This window comes from Dermacentor albipictus, chromosome 7 (genome assembly GCF_038994185.2).
Source record: "Dermacentor albipictus isolate Rhodes 1998 colony chromosome 7, USDA_Dalb.pri_finalv2, whole genome shotgun sequence".
In the NCBI taxonomy this organism is placed as follows: Eukaryota; Metazoa; Arthropoda; class Arachnida; order Ixodida; family Ixodidae; genus Dermacentor; species Dermacentor albipictus.
The window spans coordinates 73,515,940-73,541,700 of NC_091827.1; the positions used below are offsets into that span (position 1 = coordinate 73,515,940).

A 25,761-nucleotide genomic window follows, 5' to 3' on the forward strand; every position below is an offset into this window, starting at 1 on the left:
CTCTGGCCCAAGACACTATTGTAACTAATTTCAATACTTTTGGGGGTACTTTCCAAGCACAGTGGCCGCGCTCGGCGTAGTGGCGCAGTTAGCGAAAAGCAGCTCGGCTGTGTGCCGCAGTTAGTTTCGCATGTACTGAATTTTAGTTTTACAAGTTCGTGACGCATTCTCTGACCCGAAAAACTATTGTAATTTATTGGGTAACTTTTTGGGATATCTTGACGCGTGCTCGCCGCGCCTGGGGTTGTGAAGCTGTTAGCGAAAAAGGAAGCCGGCCATAGTGAGTTAGTTTTGCGTGTACTGAATTTTGGTGCGACAAGTTTGTGACGCATTTTATAGCCCTGCAACAACATATATCTTATTTCGGTACTCACGCTTCTCGAAAACGCGACGAGCGATTGCCTAGAGTGATAACACGGGAGTGTTGCATGCGCCGGCAGGACGCGTAAAAGATAACACGGATGAGCTCAAGAGCATGACATTTATGTATTCTGAGCGACTGGAAACAGGCTTTGATGCCACGAGTCTGACTTGAGTGCGATTAGAAGGCATTCTGCGAGCGTGTAACATGGTCTGGCTGAGCCTGTGTTGTAGCCACCTTTGTGTACTTGGCGTACCATCGTGTCGACTGAGGCCAAGTTGTTTTGGAAACGCGCAGTCACCCGTGTACTTGCGCAAATAAAGTGCAGGAAATAATGCCCGGCAAAGGAGGGGTGCCTGCAAATCGGATGTTCAGATTTGATGATTGTTTGGGAGGAGTCTTTGCTGCGAAATGTACGTAAAAGTGAATTTATCTGTAATGCCGCTCATTCACCACTTACGCACGTTTCGCCTCTACACGCAATACCCCTGTTAGGTCAATATACCGAAATGATACATTCTTGTAATTTACTTTCTTTCAGCTGATGGCATCCGGTGGAGCATCGTACGGCAATGACTGCTGCTTACCTGGTGCCACAACTTTGTATGAATGCTGAAAAGGCCCGGAACGAGCATTTATATAGAGCAAAATAAACATTTCATCATTTCAGAAGACGTGTCTCGTTTTCTTAATGGAATTGCACCTGAGAGATTCGGCGCAGTCTTGTAAAGGTCAATCGCGATCATTTCTACTTAATAATGAAACGATTCCACGCCAAGGCCACGAGAGGTTCAGCAGAAGCGAAAAAAAAATTAATGCCGCGCCGAGCAGCGGAGCCGGCGCCGCGTGTACCAACTGGTGTTCAAAACGCGTGCGCCAAAACCGAAACCGGAAGGAGTCAATAACATCCGCTTGGTGTGCTACAGTCAATTCGGCCGCTGGGCTCTATGGGAGTGTCCCCTCTTGATGAAATGTCTTTCTCTATGGTACGCTATTCATAGAAGCTAGCAAAAAAAAAAGTGCAGCTACAGAACTGCTTTGCACGTAAAGGCGTTAGAGACAAATGCCGTGTGTTGTTCGCTCTTATTTGAACACAGCAAGATGAACACGCATAAGAATAGTAAGTTAGCCACGCTTCTGTTAGAGGTGTCTGTGTTCGAATGCATACAAGTTATAGCAGTGCAACTAACACTTTCGAACTACATTTATGGCCGGTATTATGCGATCTGCAACTCGCAACAGATTTCGTCATCCTAATTCTGCACAATCTCTTTGCTTTCCATAGTATGGCATAAAGTTCCAAAAATACGGCACTTTCATGAAAGGCAAGATTTCACCGCCCTATTATAATGGCTTGACATTTCGGGTGTTCTTTTACATTCCAAAAGGGTGAGCATAGTTTTAAGCTTTCCTTTTGTGTATAATGAACGCGAAGAATGCGAAGTTGAATTGAGCAATATAAGCTCTTTCATCATTCTTGTTTATCTTTCGGTGAAGAGTCATATTGACCCCCCATAGGCCTGCTCCGGTAGGTAACTTAGCTAAACAGGTAGCGAATAATTTATTCGTTTATTTTTTGGCAATACATTCACTGTGCATATTGACGTTAAAGGATGAAATGGATGATTTCCCTTATACAGTACTACAGATTCCGTCTCGGGTAGTTTCGTGGTCAGATGGGTGATGAATTAGGCGAGAAGGCGGTTCAATTTGGAACTGTCATCGGCAGTAACGAATTCAAATAATTAGTGATACGGCACTTCACTACGTTCACATTAAAATGATATTCCTCGCGTGAGGAGATGCGATAAGTGGCGAAGGACATGTTTTAGTTAGAAGTTCCTGAAATATTGCGTTTGGGAAAGACATAGGAGGGCAATTTCTCTTTTACAGACACTTCTCTATGTTTAGTTCAACTTTTGTGGCAGAAACATTTGCACTGCGGAAATACTTCGGCATGATGGAACCGCATAGCGATTCTAAATGCTTTCGAATATTTATGTTAAGTCTTAGCTCTATGTACATCCCAGATTGAAGAGGCATCTTCTGATCTGAAGTCAAAGTCAAAGAAGAGGATAAGTAAAACTGCGACGAAAAAGAAAACAAGTGTTTGGTTAGCAATATAGAAAAGATACTCAACGTTTATCTAACATGAAAAATTGTTTGTTATGCGAATACCTAAGTATACACGGTGTTCAAAGTATCATGCACCACAATTTAAAAATATGCGAAGTAGACGTAGCTAGACAGAACCAAGGTAATGCTGACTGCCGTCACTTGGAGATACTCACAGTATTTTTTGCATTCCGCCAAATTACATAATTATCCTTAATTAATCCACTTCTCAAATAAAAAAGTTTGACGAAAAGTATCAATAAGAAAATTGCAGTGCATCCATGAAAAACTACCAATACAGTTTCTCTGGCTGAATATGCGCTACGTAAATGCATGCTTCCGAGCGTGAAAGAAGTCGTAGAATACAGACAGATGAGCTTGAGGTACAGTCACGCGGCTGTTTTGCGTGTATTCAGCGGTTTCTTTTACGCTTAGAAAAACATTTTCTGTAGCAAGTATGGAGCAACAGAAAGCGGTAATGGGAGTTTTTCATTTTGCTCTACAGTTATCGCATTGAAATTATTCATCCAATGATAATATTTTGGATGTTGATCATTTATTAGGATAAATATACATTTAGGCAGAAAGCAATAGATACTGGGAGTATCTCCTAGCGAAGGCAAGAACATTACCTTGGCTCTGTCACTTCTACGTGGACATTGCATACTTCAAAGTGTTGGTGCATGATATGAGCCCCTGTACATAATAGGTTACTTGATAGAGTATGAAATCGCTACATTTGTGAGAAAATTATCTGGCTGCGTTATAACTCGAAATTTGAATCATTTTACTTTTCGTACACTTTGTTTCATTCACACATGATTGCGCCAGCACTACACAATTTCAAAATCTGCCTGAAGTACGAAACAATATACTGGCTAAAATGCGTCGCCATAATTGACGCCATCATCGGTGAACAGACCAATGGTAGCAGAAACAATGTTAATATCATTAATGTGATGCAGAAATTGGGGTGAGCAGGTCCTGTACGTTTGATAGTACAGGGCAAACTGGCGAGTCTGTATGGATAGCAGAAACGTACCATACATCATTTCCGAGAAAGTAATGAGTCTAGTTTAATAAATTGGGGTTAACGCGGCGTTTGATCAACCTCAATAGGAAGAGCATGTGCCATACTACGTAAAAGGCTTTCTCAAAATGCAGAAAGATGCCGTCTATGAAAGACCAAATATCACTGAAGAAAACCAAGTCCTAATTGAACATTAGTACGTTTTGCAGACAAACAAAATGTTTCTGAAGGCATGGTGGTTTCTGTTAACCAAATTCGTAGATTCAAGATGTCATACCAGGTTGGAGTGGAAAGACGTTCCAACATCTCGCAGGTAATTCTGGTTAGCATAGCGTGTCTACAGTTGCCGGGAGATACTGTGTTAACTAGTTTATAAATAGGCACCGCCTTCCCCACGTTCTGATTGCTGGGCAGCACATCACACTGTATAGATTTTTGAAAGGTTTAGACAAGATAAAACAACAACAGGTTGCACTGCTTTCCAAAGTTTAAGCTGGTGTGCCAACAGGGCCGGGAGATGATATTGTTGGGATACAACAAGCGCCTATCTGACATGGCTCAAAGTAATGCGAAATGGGCATCTGGGCTTGGCACGAGTTTGTTAGCATCTTGGTGTTTATCAGCGCTGGCCTTGTAGATACAGCATAAATAATCCCTGTTGTCATGTTCTACGTAAAAGTGTGTCTCACCAAAGCAATCATTTTTAGTGGAGCCTTGCGGTTCCCGTCCTCGTAACGAAGCTCCACATTGGTTATTGCATCGAACTTGCTACCATGCTTCGCCAAACTTGAGCTGTTAGATGACCAATGCGTGGCGGCTTTCTCAGCTGAAGCTTCATCTGACCGTAGCAGGTTTCCAAAGTCTGCTTCTTCTTCTGCGCCCACGATGCAGAAAATGATCTCGGCTGATCTGTTACCTGTACACACCGAAAAAATCTTCCGTGTTTTGTCTTCCTACAGCCATGATTTCAAATTTGACAATCGCCCTTTTGGCCAGACGCTTGCTGCTGCTGCTATTTACTTTAGACTATGTCTAATATCTCTGTCCGAACGCCAGGTAATTCAAACTGGGGTGAAGAAGACGCTCAATGAAATATTAGTGAGCCTTGTTCGAGTCCGTAGGCGTCACCAGATATATTGCTTAAGAAGAAAGACGGGACATGGCGCCTCTGTGTGGATTAACGCCGCCTGAATAAATTGAATAATAAAGCGTACATCCACTGTCCCGAAGCGACGACTCCCTTTACTGCATCTGCGGCGCCTGCAGCTATCCTCTACTGATATTCCATCTGGATATTGGCAGATCACCGCAAACAATATGTACAGAAAAAAAACACCACATTTATAACACCCGATGCTCTTTTCCAGTTCAAAATAATGCCTTTCGTATCACGTATTGCTCTGGCCACATTGAGCGTATGATGGACACCTTGCTACAGGGTTTCAAATGGTCCACATGAATGTGCTATCACGACGACACCATTGTCTTTTCACACTCATGTTGAACATCTGTCTATTATAATCGACGTCTTTCGTTAGGCCAGGCTTCTACTCATCTCATCGAAATACTGTTTCCGCTGCTGCAAAGCAAAAGGTTTTGGGCCGGCAAAATTCATGCCGTCCGAGACTTTCTGGTTCCGAAGTCAGCCAAAGACTTCAGGAGTCTTTTTTGTCCAGTGTTCTTACTTCCGCTTCTTTGTCGAAGATTTGTCTGATATAGCTCTACGCCTCACTGACTTTAAGAAAGGCGTATACTTATCATGTGTACCTCCACAATCTGCCACGTTCTCTCGCCTCATCACGCATCTGATCTTCTCACCAATCTTCGCGCACTTCGACCTTAATGCCCCAACATAATTGCGTATGGCTACCCATGGTCATAATATCGGCTCTGTCGCAGCCCTGCGTCAGCATGGTCAAGATCGCGTTATCGTTTGTGGAACCGCCACTACTCACCACCAGAGCGTAGCTATTCTTTTACAGAACAAGACTGCCTTGCTGTTGTCTCGACGGTCGTCAAGTTCTGTCCTTAACTTTACGGTCGGCACTTTGTCGCAGTAACCGACGACCATGCTGACTGCTGGCTTTCCTTCCTTAAGGATTCTACAGAGCACCTTGGTTGTGGGGCTTTCAGGCTCCGAGGGTTTTTATACTCTGTGATTTACAAGTCCGGATGCTTGCCCTAAGATTCGGATGCTTTGCCGCGTTACCTCATCGAGAGGTAAGAAGTACTTTGCATCGGGAACGCCGCTCATGTTTTCTCCATATCAGAGCTCCTCCTTATCGCCGACGGGCAATGGGGTCACGCCTTGCTCAAAGTGCTCATGGATAGTTTTGAATCCATGCCAGACGACGCTTCCTTACATCTCTTTGATCTCCGTGATGGTACTTTGTACCGTTGTAATGTTCAGCTCGAAGGTACCGTTCTCCACTTTGTTATCCCAATGCACCTCTGTGCGACCGTTCTTAAGGAACATCACGACCCGCTCACCAGTCCACATGTAGGAGTGTCTCAAACTTACAGCAAGGTACGCCACCGCTTCTTCTCGCCTGGTCTTCTGAGCGATGTTAAGGGTGCAAGAAGTCGTTCCTGCTTCCCGCTCGGTACCTGGAGCCACATAAAAGCTGGGCAGAGCCGTTTGGTCGTATTGGTGTGAACCTCCTGGGTCCGTTTGAGCATCTCAGTCTGGAAACTAGTGGCTTGCTATCGCTCTTGACTACGCGACTGGATACTGTTTTACGCGCTCTCTCCCGACAAGCAACGGTAAGTATGCGCCACGTTTCCTGCTACAAGAGGTCCTTTTGACAAATAGAAGCAAACAACAAATGCTCATACACCGAGGTCATACCTTTTTTTGTCCAAGGCCATTCAGAGCATGATGGGCGGCTCTTCTATTCATCATCAGTTTACCACTTCCTACCTAGCGAAAACCAGTGGCCTGACCGAACAATAGCACGGCAGCCTTAGAGACATGCTGGCGAAATTGGTTTCAGCCAATCACCGCGATTGGGACCTGACTCTACACTATATTACCTTCGCCTATATTTCTTCTCGCCTGGGCACTGCCGGCCATTCCCCGCTCTAACTCTTGTATGGCCGTGAAGCCACGCTACCGATCGGCACGTTTGTGCCATCGATAACGACCCCGACGAGTGAGTATGCGTGTGATACCATCACACGCATGCGCCACGCTCAAGTTCTTGCACGCGCTTGGCTATCAGTGTCGCAAGAGAACCAGAAGCAGTGCTGTGACCTCTGTCGCAGTAAAGGGAGCTTCCGGACCGTGGCCTTTCTTTAGCGCGAGCAAAAAGCGATCAGTTGAAAGCCCAGTGTTAAAACCAGGTGCACACCAATCTGTGTTCCGAAATGTGAGCACAAGCTCGTACCGAGCCGCACCAATCCAATCCGACAAAACAGGAGGGGAGCGTTTCCTCGCGTTACAACACGAAACTTAAGAGGAAGCTTTATCATCATCCTAATCATCACCATCATCATCATCATCCTGGTTATGCCCACTGCAGGGCAAAGGCCTCTCCCATACTTCTCCAACTATCCAGGTCATGAGCTAATTGTGGCCATGTTGTCTCTGCAAACTTCTTAATCTCATCCACCCACTTAACTTCCTGCCGCCCTCTGCTACGCTTTCCTTCTGCAAAAGGATAGACAGTTGGGCGAGTTGGTACGGTAACATGATTTTGTCTTCTAGCGCGAAGTGAAACACGGACACAGAAAGGAGCAGACAGGACGAGCGCTAACTCTCAACTAAATTTTTGTTGAAACGAAGAACATATATATAGGTGATTGCAAAAACCGTAGCATCAGAAACATGACAATGTAAAAGCATCAGTTAAACATGTGAGTGGGTATGGAAGTCAAAGAACAAAAATTATTTCAGATTAGTACACCTAGTGCGAAGGTACTGATATTCGCAATCTAACAGAGACAACGAAGCATGACTGACGCAAGTGTCTCCTAATCTTTTTATGTGGAAAGCCTCGATAATTTCCCTCGGGGTTTGGCATCTGTGTCTAGAAAGAATTTTTGTGTCTTTAAAGAAAGGTTTGCATCCACAATCGAAACAATGTGCGGTGTAGGGGTTGAGGGACGGACTCCGGGATGAAAACAACACTTGGGAGTATTTATTCTACATTATGTACAGGGAGGTGAGCGTCAACTAACAGACGTACTGTCATTACGGGCCAGCAGCAACTCGGATGCTGCGGCCCGCGGCAAGAAGTTCGAGAGAGGTGAATGAGGGAATCAGGGCATGTCCCAGAATGCTCAGGTCTCTCTGGAAGGCTTCTTATAAACCCTTCGAGCACTGGAAGTCACGTCATGTTCGACCAATAGGAAAGTCCGCTCCGATGACGCCACTTTCAGCCAATGGTAGGCGCCCGTGTCGCGGTGTCACACCTGGCGGCTCTCTGCGGTCTTGCCTCGCAGACTGGCAATGCACTTCTTCTAACGAGGAGAAGGGGAGGGCTGCTCATGCTCCATTGTCCGAGCCCCCTTCTAATCCCGGCGGCGTACGAACTTGTTGGCACGTCAACTTGTTGCCTTCAATTTGTTTGCTCGGCCGCTCCTCTGGAATGTGCTTTCCTGCTTCTGCATTCCTCAATTAGCTGTGCTGCGTTTCGAAGTTGCTTGGGGAACTCGAAGTAGCCTCAGGAAACGGCGCCATATCTAACAGATCGTCCTCGCCCCGGTAGTTCTGAATGGCCGGTGAACTCAATTCGCTGGCCATGAGGAACGCTGATAGAAGCTGCAGGGTACTGGGGTCGAGCCACGTTTGACGAACTTCGGGATCCTTGGCCCTGGAGAACAGACGTCAAACAAACAAAACAACACAGCGCTGCCCCACGCGTAAGCGCAGGCTCTTCACCCCTGACTCGCCAGGCTATTACTGAGTCAAAATGAACCCTGATCTTTTACTTCCCCAATTTTGACAAAGCAGTTCCAACCACCCTTCCAAACAGCTATCCATTTCCCCTCGATTGCCGACAAGACCAGAGTACCACTGTTGTTGCAAAACAAAATGTCGTTGACGATGCAAACAACAAATGAAAACAGCCGAACATAACTTAAGTGGCCTAACTACACGAACAGCATGTTTCCAATCTATCGCAGTGGCGTACTTATCGCACGTATTGGTGCCACTGAACAATCTGGTCAACCTCACAAGCACGTAATCACAAGCGCACTAGCCTTGTGGTCACTAAACTAAACGCGTACTTGCGTTGTAGGCAAACTCTTCATTACGCTTACTCACGTTTCTTCCTTTAGTCCCTCTAGGACACGTGACTTAAACGAACAATTAAACTCGCGGGACTTACACACTCCGCAAAACCCTTAAAATGATGCGTCTTCTCCTAACTCTTTCCACGCACGCTCACTAAAGAAGTCAGAATACGGCTGCCCTCCACACACACTAGCAACCCAGTCATAAAGTCTGCTTCCTTCCGTCCACACAGGACACGCGCTAATGGAACTAAGAACGCTTCTCCGTGCAAATCATGCACTCACTGAAAATCTGCGCGCTTAACCTTAGAAAATTCAACACTTAAAAAGAAAGAAGGTTAAATAAAACACACGCGCGTTACGATAGGCCTCTCAACGATAACCTTGACGTTCAGGTTACTCACACACACAAAAAAAGCCTATTTACTCATTAACTAACACTCGCGAGACTACATGTTTACGTAAACCTCATCTTTCAAATCACGGAGCTTCTCAAACGAAAACACAAACAGAGCTCATACCATACATATTGAAAGAAATCCTAGTCTCAAATCGCGAAAACTTTCCGATGCTCAAAAATAAAACAAAATAACACGTTTCATATCTACGGAAGGGCTCTTGGCCTCCCTTTCCAAACGCTTACGTCTGACTCATACTTTGAGTCGAACCCGGGGTGGTCGAAGTTTCAAAGCTATTCTGGCCGCCGAGAGACAACAAAAGGGCTGATTCACTATCAGCTCCCCCAAGACGTTACGGTCTCCTGCCAATTTGCGTCCTCGCGCCCCGCTTTCAACACGAACTCGATTGACCGCGTCGCTACTCCCCACCTGGTCTCGTCCTGCCACCTTGCGTTTCTTCGAACTGCACGCTGAGCTGTGAAAAGAACTACGGAACGACGAGGAGTTTAACTGCCTCGTGCCCTTTGTCCGCGTCCGTGCAGAACATTCTTCGCGGTCCCCCTTTGACCGGTGGCTTGAACGTCTTCGATGCGTCAACATCGTCCGAGACGACCGCATCTTTTTCCTCGCGCCCTGCCCATTTGGGTTTCCCGCCATCTTTGGCGGCATTACATTAGTTACCGTCTTTCGGTCTTTACCGCGCTTCTTTTTACGGCGCTTTCTCCTTGCACTCGTTTTCATGTCGCCTCGTGCCTCGTGCTGGCCGGTACACATTTCGTCGGCCCGGATCGGTCTCTTACCCGCACAGTCTGAATGATTCTAACTTAAATCAACATTCTCTCTGCCTCGACTGGCGGACAGCTCAACCGACTCTGGCACAATGCAGCAGGCTTTACTCGAGTTAGACAACTCGCACTCTTGCGAACTGCCCTCTACTACATTGCCCAGCTCACGCTGTGCATCGGAACACAGCCCGTCGCTATCGATCGCTGTCTCACGCGCACAGTCCGAATGATTAACAACTGAATCATCCCTCTCTAGGCTACCTAGACTGGCGGAGGGCCGCACCGATCCCTGAACAATGCAGTTGTTCTCTCGTGAGCTACGGAGCTCGCCACCCCGAGAACTATTCTCAACTGCATCGTCCAGCTCGCACTTCACTTCTGCACGCAGATCTGGCTCTACATGGGTGCTCGCGTCTGTCGGGTCAGCAGTACCCTTTTCTTCGATAGCAACCACGCTAACATTACCAGCGACGCACACGCTCGGTAACTGTGCCAATTTGTTCGCAGCTGGCCTAGCTGTCTCTTACAGTCATCTGTTGGCACAGCACCTCGTCGCTCTCCTTGCGGCCTTTAACGGCCTCTGTTGCCACTAAGGCATCGTTAGCAGCTAGCCTTTCCCCTTCACTTATGAATCGGCAGCCAATCTCACAGGCACTACTCTTTTCGTCGGCTTTTGGCAAAAATCTGCTAGGTGCTTCCTCATTCTTTCGCTCTGTACTACCTACAGAATTCTCAGACAGCCGTTGTCTCTCTGCCAATAACTGATCACAATACTGTATCTCTTTGATCAGTGCTGCCTTCTCTCTCTCATACTTTTGCTCACTCTTAAGTTCACGACGCTCTCGCAAACGTACACGACGCTCTCGCTCCCGTGGCTCCTGTATCACCTCCCAAGCAAGCTCAATGCTTTTGTCATCATTGCCACTATCTTGAATCGCCTTTATGATAGCTGGCGTTTCCATCCGTTCGTCCGCCTCAACTCCCAAATCGTCGCACACCAACAACAAGTCTAACCTCGTCAACCTTCTAAGATCCATGGCAGCTGCCCCGACAGCTGGTTAAAACTGTTTTCCTTAATTAATTTCTGCAAACACACAATGCAACAAACTCCCGATTCCCAGAACTATCAAAATGAACACACAGCATTTGAGTCTGGCGAATCATAAGGAAAAAAACCACGCGCTCACTTACGGTTGCAGCACCCTGCCATCCGGTTCATTTGTCCGCTGTTCCCGGTTCCTCTGGACTTCCTGGGTCGAAGGCTCGCTCCTTCTTCGCTACTCCCAGTTTCTTCGGACCTCTTTCGACGAAGGCTCTCTCTTCTTCGCTCTTCCCGGTTCCTTAGGATCTCTCTTGACGAAGGTTTATCCGTAGCGCTGCCACCAGCTGATGCATTCGGAGGCGATGTCACCGCTGCCAACCAGATGTAGGGGTTGAGGGACGGACTCCGGGATGAAAACCCAAACTTGGGAGGATTTATTCTACATTATGTACAAGGAGGTGAGAGACGAGTAACAGTCGTACAGACAGTACGGGCCGGCAGCAACTCGGACGCTGCGGCCCGCGGCAAGAAGTTCGAGAGAGGTGAATCAGGGAATCAGGGCATGTCCCAGAATGCTCAGGTCTCTCTGGAAGGCTTCTTATATACCCTTCGAGCACTGGAAGTCACGTCATGTTCGACCAATAGGAGAGTCCGCTCCGATGACGCCACTTTCAGCCAATGGTAGGCGCCCGTGTCGCGGTGTCACACCTGGCGGCTCTCTGCGGTCTTGCCTCGCAGACTGGCAATGCACTTCTTCTAACGAGGAGAAAGCGAGGGCTGCTCATGCTCCATTGTCCGAGCCCCCTTCTAATCCCGGCGGCGTACGAACTTGTTGGCACGTGAACTTGTTGCCTTCAACTTGTTTGCTCGGCCGCTCCTCTGGAATGTGCTTTCCTGCTTCTGCATTCCTCAATTAGCTGTGCTGCGTTTCGAAGTTGCTTGGGGAACTCGGAGTAGCCTCAGGAAACGGCGCCATATCTAACAGCGGCTAAATGTGATGCGTTAGGGTTGTTTAGTGAGTGTTTGTGTTCTTTTAGTCTAATGTTAATGCATCTACCACTCTGTCCAATGTAAGCTTTCCCACATTCGAGTGGAATCTGATAAACTATGCCCGTGTTGCAAGGAACTAAAGGGGACACATGTTTAACTCCGCAATCATCTTTTCTTTTTTTGCCTTCCTGTTCAAGTCTCCTATTTATCAAAGGGCACATGTTAGCCAACTTTCGTGGGGCCGAGAAAACGGTACTGACGTCATACCTATTGGCCACATTCCTTAAACCATGGGATAATCTACGTACGTAGGGTACTACAGCAAACTTTGTATCTTTTTTCTGATTTTCTTGTTTCTTACCAGGGCTTTTAACCCATTTTACAAGTTTTTCGCAGGTTAGTGATAACAGATGCACGGGATAGCTAGCCTTTCCAAGCCTTTTTATCTGTTGTGAAAAACTTTGTTGCATATTGTGCGGACATGATTTAGTAATGGCAGAACTAAGAGTTGAATAAGCTATCCCTTGTTTAACAAGTTTAGAATGGCAAGAAGAAAATTCTAGCAGTGGCTTCTTGGCCCTAGGCGAATAATGCCAACAGACATGCTCATCCTGGAACGTTAAGCACAGATCTAGAAATTGTAATTTGTTGCCCTGGATAATTTCTAGCGTGAAACCTAGGGCCCCACCACATTCCCTAAAAACCTTTAAAATATCCGTTGCTTTCTTGGTATAGTTATCGCGAGAACAAAACACCAGATAGTCGTCTACGTATCTAAACACATGCACGGCCAATTCCTTAAGATTGTTTTGTAGTTTTCTATTAACGTGACTTAGGTAAATGTCACTCAAAACAGGCGCAACTTTAGAACCAATACAAACTCCCGATTTTTGTACGTATATAGAACTACCCCATTTTACAACAGTATTCCTTATGTAAAACAACAACAGTTCTAAAAAAGATTCCACAGGCATCCCACAGTCCTGAGTAAAACGGAACTCATCATTATTGAGCGTCAGTGCTTCTTTAACACTACACAGTAGTTCCGATTGCGGAAGCGAATAAAAAAGGTCTGTAACATCAACACTGATCGCTGAGCATTTACCTGGATTATTTTCTGTTAGAAAGGCCACAATTTCTTCCGAATGTCTTATCAGGAAGGGGTCGTTAAGACGAACTGAAGACAATACATTATGCAAAAAGGTTGAGACAGCGTACTGCCAAGTTCCCAGGACTGCCAAGCTCGTCCTGTCTGCTCCTTTCTGTGTCCGTGTTTCACTTCGCGCTAGAAGACAAAATCATGCTTTCCTTCTCTTGGAATCATTTCCGTAACTCTTAATGACCATCGATTATCTTCCCTCCTCATTACGTGTCCTGCCTATGTCCATTTCTTTTTCTTGATTTCAACTAAGATATCATTAACTCGCGTTTGTTCCCTCACCCAATCTGCTCTTTTCTTATCCGTTAACGTTACACCTATCATTACACCTATCAGCAAGCTTTAGCTCGGACCCAACTCCAACGTGGCCTATTCAAATACATGTAAAACGCGAAAACGTTTTTCTAGGATAACCCCTGGACTGATTTTAATGAAATTTGTTGCATTTCAGAGAAAAAAGTTAACTTCTAGTGACTGTTAGTAGCGGAATTTCGATTTAGGTCCTGCATTTTGCTACAAGAATTTTCGAAAATTCGGAAGTGTGAAAAAACTTTAAGCATGAAGTGTACAAATTCACAGCTTTGCATCAAGATCAGATATCGCGGGGCTGTAAACGGCATCCATTAGACCATTGAAATCGGGCAAATTCAATATGTCATTTTACATTTTACTAGAAGTGGTTACGTTTTTTACAGGGGTTCTGCAAAAGCTGTATTTGCATATTACAAATTTTTTTGAGATTCATGCGTAACCCATCATTTTTGTACGCTTTAGATACACTATTAGATGAAGTTCGCTAAATTGTATTATCATATTTCGTTGCTGGTTTAGTGAGTTGTAAAGTTGATGGTTTCGTTTTTGGAAAATGTTCGATATTTTTCAATTTTTAATAAGAAATTAACGACCTAAATAAAAAATTCAAAACAAGTGGTTACTAGATTTTAGGCGTTTCTTTTAAATGCACCAAATCTCGTCAAATTGGGTGCAGTGGTTGCCTAGAAAAACGAATTCTCCTTTTACATGTATTTAGATCGGAGCAACCGAGCTAAAGCTTCCTCTTAATACCAGATGATATTAATACACATTCAGGCTACATCTTGCAACAGCAAAACGCGTATAAACCATATTAAAGTGTCTAATATTTATTGTACTAAATTCATTTACATTATAACTTGCTCGTTCATGTGATCCAGTCGGTGAATCCACAAATAAGCGAAAGAAGGAACCGACCGTGCACCGACAGTGTGACCACGTGAGCTCTAGTTTGTCCGTCACCCATAAGCCAACGTCCAAGAAATGCCAGCCGCCCAGCGTGAATCTCGATCAAGCAATGCAACTGGAGGCGTCCCGAGGGGCGACCGTTGTGTTGTCACCATTAGTTCTTTCATCTCAGGGCGTCGCCAAAACTCGTAAAGATCCTGAGCTTCACCAAACTTGGCGCATCCAGCATAGCACCCCTGCTCTGTACACGTTGCTTAAAAAAATACCACAATTATTTAGTGCGTTTCAACTACTAAACAACGCTTCGCGTCAAATACGTTAGACTAGATTGGTGGGTGTATTATTTTTTCTTCGTTGTCGGTGTACCTGTAACCCTTTCTCGTCATTCATCTCGTTCCAGTTTTATCTTTTACATACGTACGGTGGGACATAAATTTGCCTATGCCATTTATTTGCAATATTAAATACACATCCGATTCATTTATGTTTGTCTGCTCCTATTTAAACCAGCAGCTACGTACTGACACATTAGGTTCCAAACCTGTTTCCTTACTTTGTTATTGTGCATATAATTCAATGTGTCTTTCAGCAAAATTTGAATTCAGAATAGCAGTGCAATATGTACCCTTCTTTCTTTATAGGAGAACGACCTCAGAGGTTATACTTGCCTTGAATTCACCAGACTCGCAAGTATTTTACACAGCAAGTGCAGTAGGCAAAGGAGTGGGAAACTGCGACGGATATACCGCCAGTGGAGCCCATATCTTTTGCTATATGTTCGCTAATTATGCCGCAGGCGACTATTTGTCTATAGGGATTCAAATAGATGGCGCAAGTAATACCCTCAGGGTAAGTATGAGTATGCCTGGTGCCAGTGAGATATTCCCTGATTGCAATTTTAAGTAAATCATTGTGGAAAGGATATGTATTCTGTTCATGGTTGTTTGGAAGCGTAAACACAGGCCTACGAAGGAGAATGAGACAAACAGCACAGACTGGCAAAAAATTCATTCGCAAAGGGCCGACATCTTTCAATAAATCCGCTGTAATTCGATCTTCTCCAGCCCCTTTTCCCCATTTTATGTTTTCAAAGGCCCCTCTAACTTCATCGCTAGCAGTAGAAAGAACTTCTGCAACCTATTCCTTACTACTTCAACTGGCCGTATCGTGGCGGCTCTCGGTACTCTACAGGTCGGTATAGAATTCCTCCACTGCTTTTACTACGTCTTCGAGATTGCTGGTGTGTTACCCTGCTTATCTTTGAGTACACACATCTTGGTTTGTCCTATGCCAGGTTTCCTTCTCACGCATCTCATGCTGCGTCGAATTTTACTGGTTTCTCAGTCTTTATCTCCTTATAATTTCGAGCATCCCGTGCGTTCTTGTTGATCAGTTTTGACTGTTCCGCGAATTGTGTCTGTTCTTTTGAGTTGGGCACTTTCATTTTTAATTGATTCTTTATTAAGTCCTTTTTACTTGGGAAAGCTTACATATTGGTTGCCTTCGTGCCTTACCTCCCACTGCAATTGTTGCTTCTGATGCCAGCACACTTACGGTTTCCTTCTTTAGCGTTATATCTTCATATCTCTGTTCTAGCGCTTCATATTTGTTTGGAAGCACCATCCTCAATTGGTGTGCTGTTATCATTACTGCGTCTTGGTTGGACTGTTTCTTCTTGACCATTTTTACATTTTCGGTCTTCAAATTGCGGTAACTCCTACCCTTCAATCACCTCTTCATGCGTGATGCCCCGGGGTGTTCTGCGCGCAACAGTCCCAGGACGGCGCCTTGCAACGTTGTTGGCACAATAACACCACTTCACCACGTGACGCATCCCGATTCTAATGATAGCTCCGTGCGTCTGTTATAGTACGGTACCAGTTCAGCGTCTTTGTGCTGGCCATCCTTCCAGTGTATATCGGCAAACCTTGCTTAGCGTGCCGTCATACTTGGTCGCTTTATCAACATCCATAGCCGTCAGTGGCGTAGTTTTAAAAAACAGCGAGGGCATCTACCTCTCCTATACCGGTTTCACTTAAAACAGGCAGTCTGGGCAGTGCATCTGCCACTTGCATTTCAGATCCCTTTCTATATTCCAAGTCGTAGCGATAAGAAGCCAAGATTAAAGCCCATCGTTGCATGCGAGTGACTGCCAAAGATGGAGCCTGCTTCCATGGCCCTAAGATGCCTATCAGCGGTTGATGGTCCGCGAAAAACGTGAATGTCCGCCCATACCGATAGCGATAAAAGTTCTTGAGGGCAAAGATTATCGCCAATGCCTTTCGCCTGATCTGGGCATAGCTACGCTCAGGTTGCGATAGGGTCCTGGACACAAAAGCAATGGATTTTTCTATACCTTTTGGAAGTATATCAAAGTGAACCGTGCCCAGCCCATACTTCCACCAATCACAGCTTAGCACCAAGGGTTACTTTGGATTATAGTAAGCAAGTACCGAACTAGTCGTGACCAAGTTCTTCGTTTCACGAAACGCGAGAGCGCATTTATTTTTCTAATTCCAACGCTTGCCCTTCTGCAACAGCTTGTAGAGTGGCGCAGCTACGGTTGTTAAGTCCATTAGAACTTAGCGTAGACTGGTACCATTCCAAGAAAACACTTCAGTTCTGTACCACTCATGGGGCTCGGGTGCACCCTTTATCGCCCTTACTTTCGTTTCCAATGGCTTGATTCCCTCTGCTAAAATTCTGTGGCCCAGGTAGCGAAATTCGCTGCAAACGAGCTTGCATTTTTCCATGCGCATCGTCACATTGTCATCTTGTAATCGTGTTAACACCTCCTCCAGCTTTTGCCGACAGTCATCAGCACTGGTACCCCCAATTATGACACCACTGTAACACCCTACTTCAGGGACGCCTTTGAGAATCCTGTCCATGAGCGACTGGAATATGGCAGGAGCACTTGTAATGTCATAACGGAGATGCTGGTATTGGTAAAGACCTTGGTGTGTGTTGACAGGTAAAATCGCCTTCGCAGCTTCGTTAAGTTCAGCTTGCTGGTAAGCAGTAGCAAGGTCAAGCACACAGAATACCCTTGCACCTGCTAACGTTTAGAAGAAGCCTTCTGGCAACGGAAGAGGGTAATGCTGAGTCAGAAGCGCAGTGTTTACGGTGATCTTGTAGACGCCACAGAGCCGCGCTTTTGCTCCGCCATCCTTCGGTACTACCACTGACGGGGTTGCCCACTCGCTTCTGGGGACATTTTTCAATACCTCAGTCCGTTCTAAGGTATCAAGGTCTTCAGACAGAGCGTGCTTCAATGCAAAAGGCACAGGACGGGCCTTGCAAAATACTGGCATGCTATTTTGCTTCAAATGAACTGCTTTGTAGCGCACTAAGAACCCTATCTGCGGTGAAAAGACTGCCTCAAATTTCTTCTTTCGCTCATCCATGGCACTGCTTTCTCTACAGCTTAAAGTTCCTGCCAGTTTAATTTAACTTAGTCAACCAGTTGCGACCAAGCAGACATGGCAGCCTTCTTCCCCCGTCATCTACTATCAGCACAGGTAAAATATCAGTTTGATCGCCGTGCTCGACTCGCACATTCACTGATCCTACAACTGGCCCCAGCTCACCCGTAAATGTCCTTAAAGGAACAGTCGCTTTCTTGATAGTCAGTTGTGGAAATTTGTGCTGAAAAACCGACTTAGGCATGACGGCGGCGGAAGCCCCTGTGTCTATCTGCATCTTACTGGTTTGTCCTTCCATCCGAACAGTGACGTAGTACGCTGAATTATTATTTGTCATATTGTATATTTTTGGCTCTTCGTCCGAATCATCTCCCGGGCTATCCATTGCATTCAGTGCCTTTGTTCTGCTTGGGCGCTGTCTGCACATTGTTCTCAAGTGACCTTGCTCGCTGCAGTTATGGCACTTATACTTGCGGTACCGGCAACTTTCCGCCGTATGACGTTTACCGCAATGGAAACACTGTAGGCCCTCTTTGTTCACTCGCTAACGGTCCCTAGCTTGACCGCCTTGCCTTAGAACATCAACTTGTAGTCTGAAAGGCCTTTGTGAACGGCCTCGGTGCTCTTCTAGTGCCATTTGGCGAGTCTGTGTGGATGCTAGTTCACGGTTTAACGCAATTTCGCACGCCTCTTCGAATGTCAGCTCTTAAGCTGTGAACAGCTCACGTTGCGTATCGCCGCATCGTAGTCCGGCAACTAGCCTGTGTCTAAATGCTTCGTCTAGAAAATTCCCAAACTCGCAACTACTGGCCAGATGCTTCAGCTGAACCACAAATTTGGCTGCAGTCTCTTGCTTAAGTTGCATTCTTCGGGTAAATCAGCACCTTTCCGCTATCACGGCCTTCCTGGGTCTGTAGTGACTTTTCAGCAGAGCCGTTACCTTGTTATACGTTTTGCTTGAAGGGGAATGTAGAATCAGCAGGTTTTTCTGTACCTCATACACTCGAGCACCCACTACCGTCAAGAATACGGCCAGTTTCCTGCCTTCAGCTATCTCATTTGCCGAGACGTAAAGCTGAAATCTTTCCAAGTAGGACTCGAAGCTATCGCTTCCTTCGTCAAAGTGATCAATTTTTCCCATCTTCGCCATTCCAGCGCCGGCCCCATGGTAGTCGTCTTCAGCAGCAATCGAAGAAGCAAGTGGCAAGCCGCCCTGATCCCATCTTCGTCGCCAGTGTAGTAGCGTGCGGGAACCGAGAAGCCGTACTCCAGAAAATTACAGTGGCCGTTGTAGAACAAGGAATCAGTGTTTGTTCTTTTGGGCACTCTTTTTATAGGCAGGGGTTGCTTATCCGCTGCTGATATCGGTGCCCATGATGACGACGTGGCATGGCATGCACTTGGCGTTACGTCATCACAATCACCAGGATGCTTTGCATGGGATTGGGACAGATCGTGATCATCTCCTCGTCGCCCGCTACCTCTTCTTTGCGTATCGCCTCGTCGAGACTCGTTCTGCACATGTTCCTTATATCGAAGAAGACCATCCTGACACGAATAATACTCCCGATGAAGTTTATGGTCTTGAATGTAAGTTTGACACGTTTTCCAAGCAGGCTAGTAAATCGAGGGCAAGCGAACCATGGCACCTATTGAAAGTGCCTGTGATGCATGTCGCTGGTATTACTGTTGGTGACAGTTTCAGAAAAGGAAAGGTGAACATTTACTACGAAACAGATAAGAAAGAGCTGATACCACTTTTAACTTTCAGAGTCATCGTCTATTATTGTTTAGGCACTATCTAATCAATTCAGGGTGAGAATGTGTACAACCTATAGCGCCCTGAAACCAGAAGTTACTGGCAGGATATGGCGCGATGCCAGGGAAAGAAAAGGATAGAATCAACGATGACAAATCAGTTTTCTAGCCTCAAGCACACTGGATGACGCGGAGATAAGTTAGGACATGCGACCTAGGTCAGCGAACCTTATTAAGAGGAAGAATGAGTCGGCTTGCCCTTGGAAGCATGAGAGCCATTGAGAGGCCGTAGGAGAACCATTGAATCGTTTGACATAGCTCAATGTATAGCAAAGGCAACAGACAACTTTGACATGGCCACAAGCTCTCTGGATTCCATCCCTGTTAGGAAAGTGGAAGCCCTGAGGCGTGAAATGCTTCCCTCAAAATCCCCTTCAGATTCATGTAAGACGTGCCGTTGTTGAACGGAATAATTCAGTGAGTAGTGTCACGTTTCCAGAATCTGGACTCTATGCGGAGATTCACTGCAGGCAATTCGACAATCCAATCATCAACAATATTATGTGCCACATATTTGCCTAACATGCCTTGCGTAAAACATTGTAAACACCCGGGAAACTGAACCCTGCTCTACTGACGACGCACCGACACTGAGAGTGAACTGCCAAAGAATCCAGCATTGAGGTCCTTTTCCCGCACTTCCAACATACAATTCAATCTTGCCACACACGTACATTCATAAGTGTTTGAAATGTTAGCGTGTCGTCGAAAATATAAATATTTAATTGGTGATTTTGCTCTTGTACATTATAGGTTGTGCACACCGCGCCTGAAGGGGTCACATTCTGTCTAGTGTAGCCCGATACAGAAATTTTTTCCGCCCTGCATCCCTAGTCCCAACATTAGTTCAGATTTTATGATTTGTGTGAATCTACTATTGTCTAGCTCAGCATTGTTCACAACTCCCTGGCTGTTCATTGCTAACGGATTTCCAGATAGGTTCAACGTCTCGTTGAAAACTATGATACGAAAAATCTGCCAACATTGGAAAATGCGTGCTTTCGCTACCAGTACTTATTTTTGCGTACCGCGAAATATTAGTAAAAATCCTTGTATTATCTCTGTTATAAAACATATACGTCAGAGCTACAAAGGCACCTTAAGCCACGAAGAAATATCTATAGAAAAGTAATGACAGGGATAGAACAAAAAACTACACGCGTGACTGACTCGAGGTAGAAACTCTAAGAAGGATGTGAGAGGACCAATTAAAATCCAAAAAGAACAAAAGCACCTAGAAAGAGATATCTCTGATGAGAGAATCGTTCCTAAACACATTAGGGTAGGAAACAAAGCATTTCTCTTGCTCCCTATTCTAGTGACAAATACTGTTTCTAGTGAATCAACGAACGAATCAAGTTACATAGCAGCTTCTTTTCCTTTCACCGACATGCCATCGTTTGCTGACGCAGAAATTGTTACAAAAACCGTCGACACAGTATAATAAAGTAGCAGAGTCATCTCGGCCAACAATCAGAGCAAACTGCTGGATAGCTCGTAAAGCAATAGCGCTTACGTTATGATGTACATCTTCCGGTAGAAATGCCATTTGCGTGTGCACGGCGACATTCAAACTTTGAAGCAGTGGACTAGCTGCTGCCTAGTTTGCACGATTTTTTTTTATTTTAGCTGTGTAAGTCTTTAAAATGTTGTTTACGAGCATAGTGATAGCTCAATGTATAGCAAATGTGACATGTGAATATGACTTGTGACAGCCAAGACAGCCGTCATACAGCTATGGCAGCCATGATAGCCAAGTGTCATAACATGTGGAACAGATAAATCGTCCAAAAATACATTTGGGCAGGTATATACTCTTAGTGAAAGTGTTCATATGGAAATCCTCTTCAGACAAGCTGCTCTACACCATATCTAAAGTGTGCTGAATGTAGCTTTATTTACATGTGCTTCTGTTCGGTGACAGGGATCTCTGAACGGCGGTTATGGCAAGAAATATGTAATGGCCAAGATGTCTGGTGAGTACATTTTATAAATCTTAAATCTTAAATCTTAAATCTTAAAAAATCCTAAATTTAGAAGTAGGTCGCTCACATGTCATGCCTTTTGCCTGCAAACAAACAGCAACTTGGCATTCTATAACGTAAAGCTGTTGCAAACTTTTCTATCCCAATTCTGGAATCAGCCGATCGCGATTGGTCAAAAAAATTTTTAGACCACCACAACTTCGCTCTCTCTCACGCGGCCTCAAAAAAATCGCGATAGCTCCCCATGTGATATGACGTGTACACACTGATTTGCAGGATTGGACTAAACACAGAAAAATAGTTATTTCTGATTAGACGCCTTCTCGCTGCTAGCCCTCTGCGATTCGTCGACACTTTCGGGCTGCAGCCACTTCACCTTCCTTTCACCTCTCTGGTTTATTGCACATAGAGGCAACTTATAAATGCGTCAGTTTTCGCATTTGGAAGAAACAATCTCATCTTTTATGGATTGTCAGATACCGCAGAGGAAACTTCTTCAGAATCAGAAAACAAGATACTAAACTTCATCAATAATAGCTTGAAGGTTGACATCACGGTTTCTGACGTATGCCAAGCGCACAGAATTGGTCGCTTTCATTCGGCCAAATCTCGGCCACTAATAACTAAATTTCAGAACCAGAATCCGCTACTGAGCACGAGGTTGCGGGATCGAATCCCGGCCACGGCGGCCGCATTACGATGGGGGCGAAATGCGAAAACACCTGTGTGCTTAGATTTAGGTGCACGTTAAAGAACCCCAGGTGGTCAAAATTTCCGGAGTCCTCCACTACGGCGTGCCTCATAATCAGAAAGTGGTGTTGGCACGTAAAACCCCAAATATTAATATTATTATTATTAGAACCACAATCAGTTTTATTTTCCTCAAGGAAAGATGGACCCCAGACAAAACGCTGCTTGTAGAGCAGCTTGACGAGGCCTGGGGCCTTACTGCCAGAGGCAACAGTAGCCAAACAGCAGTGTATGTCGTACACCCGTACAAGAAGAAAAAAAAGCTGCACAAGAAACAAACAAACAAGAAAGAAATTGTTCCCACCAAGCTTTGAAGAACGAGCAAAAATTGTTGCATATACATACACGAATAACAAACCAATATTGCACACTGACATGTTATATTCGCACGTACACACGCAAACATCCGTAGAAGTGGTGCGTATACGCCCCTATATATACATATATGTACACCTACATATACATTCTCATGTACACACGCAAATTGAATACATAGACACACCATTCAAGCGCACACATATATAACTTCAAGTAAATATTTTATGAAGAATGAACTGTTGCAATAACGGAGAGCGAGAAAAAAAGTGAGATTAGACAACGCCTGCAAAATCATTCCAAACTAATCCACACAACAGAACGCACAACGCCGAATGTAAACTGCATGATATAAATCTGTTGCTGACTAAGCAATACTGCCTAAAAAGTATTCAATAAAGAATTAGAAACCTGTAAAACCAGGGAGCCCGTCTCTGGAAAGTGAGGTTTGGTAAAAAACACAAACACAGAAATGAGCGCATATTTCTGCCAAGAAACTTGTAATTTAAGGAAAAGAATAATAGAATATGATATACAGCGAAACATTACTCTATATAGACACATTGGCTAGCGTATAAACACGCAGAAATTTCACATCTTAAGGCCTTCAAGTCAGCCAAATTTTTATTCCTTAATTGTACGCTTCCACATTTATTGAAGACTAGTCTCGTGGGAAACTATGCTGGGAAATAGCCATAAAACTGGAATATCATTGCTGGAAACTATGGGGACCCAGTACCTGACCTATTGTGTTCTACTGTGCTTAACAATACCTTCAGTCAATCATTCTCATCACCTCAGATCCCTGATCCGATGCCTGAGATAAATTCAACTAACTACCACTTCACGGATCCCATCGTTTTCGACTCAACTGGTATCAAAGCCATATTACAGAAATTAATACATAAAGCATCATGTTGGGTAGACAAAATTATTACTATATTCTTACAAAAGACGGTGAAAATAGTGTTCAATCATACTAGAATGTATTTACTCGCGATCTTATAACTCTGGCCCGTTACCGTATGATTGGAAAGTTGGCAAAGTAATCCCCATTCACAAAACTGTACCTACCCATGATACACAGAACTATAGACCTATTTCACTTACATCTGTACCATGTAAAGTTATGGAGCATATAATATACATGCATCTAGTTAGTTTTCTTGAAAATAGCAACTTATTCACAGTTATGCAGCATGGATTCAGTAAAAACTTGTGTGACACTCAGCTTATCCTCGTTCTTAATGGCCTACATGTCAATTTAGAATATGGTTTTTTAACAGAATGTACATTTCTAGGCTTTTCTAAAGCGCTTGACAAAGTGAACCACGCATTGCTTCTTCATAACTCGAACATTCTAAACATAGACACCCTCCGTAATTGATTGTATTTGCACGTTTCTGACATCACGTGTTCAATTTGTAGCCACTAATGACGCTAACTCACCTTTAGCTCCAGCTGACTCCGGTATTCCGCAAGGGTCCGTGCTCGGTCCTTTATTATACCTAATTTATATTAATGACTTGTCCACTCACGTTTCCTCGAACATTTGTCTATTTGCGGATGACTGCGTCTTGTATCGTAAAATAACTAATTCCTCAGATATTCTAGTAATTCAGGACCATCTCAATAACATAAATGAGTGGTGTCATACGTGGCGCATGGAATTAAAGATTACAATGTGTGAGACTATGAGGCTTTCTCGTATCAACGTGATCTGCCCCACCTATACGCGAAAGATCATCCCACTATAATGCGTAAAGTCATATCGAGATTGGCGGTTCGCATTGCCAACAATATATCCTGGAAAACTGATATTGACCACACAACCTCTAAGGCCACTCGTACACTGGGATACTTTCGTCGGAAATTTTCTCTAGCATCATCATCGCTAAAACTCTTATTGTGCACAACGTACATTCATATCAGTTCGTCCACAGCTAGAGGACGCATCATCCGTATAGAGACCCTGGTCATGACACCCCCATACAGTCTCTAGAGGCAATACTGAATTGCTCAGCCAGTTTCATTCTCACCAACTACCAAAGAACTGTGAGTGTCACTACCATGAAAACTCTCCTACACCTCCAGCTGTTATCAAACCGTAGAACGCTATCTCACATAGGTCTTTTCCATAAAATCTTCTACCACAACGCATATTTACGTTCTATCTTTGTTCAACCACCAGCATACTTTTCATCTCGCATTCGCCACCGCCAAAAGGTGGACTTTCCGCATTACCACACAACACACAGCCGGCTTTTCATATTCATTTCTTCCCCAAACGACCAAAGATAGGAATAACTTGCCCTCATTAATTACAAGCATAACTGACACCAATAACTTTAAAACCACACTTCAAAGTTTCATGTTATAAATGAATGTTGCGCTAGCTTCTTCTGTATAATAACGGCTCTTATGCCATAATTTTAATATATGACTTGTATATTTATATGATACATTGTTTCTTCCTTTCTTTCTTTCCTTTTTTCCTTATTTGTTGCGCCATGTAATTTTTCCACGCTTGTAAGTTTCTATTTACAATTCTTTTTATTTTGTATACGATGTTTTTGCCTAGTGTTTGCCTTCCATCCTTATATTTCTTTGTTCGTTTTATAATTTATTGACTGGCAGCTATTTAGCTTTGACGCTTTCTTCGAAAGCTTTTGCTTCTTTCTACTTGTATTTTTTTTCAATAATCCACCATTGCGTGATTTGCCTCTGTATTACCTTGTCCCTCCCCTCTAGAATGTCCAACCGTACCTTGAGGGTATAAAAAATAAATAAATAAATAAAGGTGCCTAATCACAATTATCTAGGAAATATTGCCATGCACAGGTCTTCAGGTATCTTGGCTTGGATTTCATAAGCGTTTGGCGCTGTTACACAGTGCGATTACGGCGCTGTTGTAAAAACACAGATATAAAAATTTTTCTTATTTCATTAAAAGGCGGCTTTCAACAAAGTAATTCAGATATGTAACTTCACTTGTCCATTCACACAGATAATAGATATCATACACTTTGCTGAAGCCCGTTGAACACGCACGAGCCATACATTGCGGATACAGGATATAAAAATGATTGCTGCGGTTCAACGCGGTTAAACCGAGTTCGTAGAGCGATA

At 44.4% G+C, this 25,761-nt stretch overlaps 1 protein-coding gene across 2 annotated transcripts in view; it reads left to right on the forward strand.

Annotated features, from left to right (window-relative positions):
* LOC135916089 (uncharacterized) overlaps window positions 1-25,761 on the forward strand; it is an 81,519-nt gene that overhangs the window by 17,837 nt on the left and 37,921 nt on the right. The window contains exons 4-6 of one of the 2 annotated variants that reach the window (XM_065449320.1): window positions 1,647-1,750; window positions 14,981-15,188; window positions 21,507-21,558. In XM_065449320.1, coding sequence (XP_065305392.1) covers window positions 1,647-1,750; window positions 14,981-15,188; window positions 21,507-21,558 — 364 coding nt within the window. The remainder of the gene's footprint in view (window positions 1-1,646; window positions 1,751-14,980; window positions 15,189-21,506; window positions 21,559-25,761) is intronic. The other variant, XM_065449321.1, reaches the window with a different exon arrangement.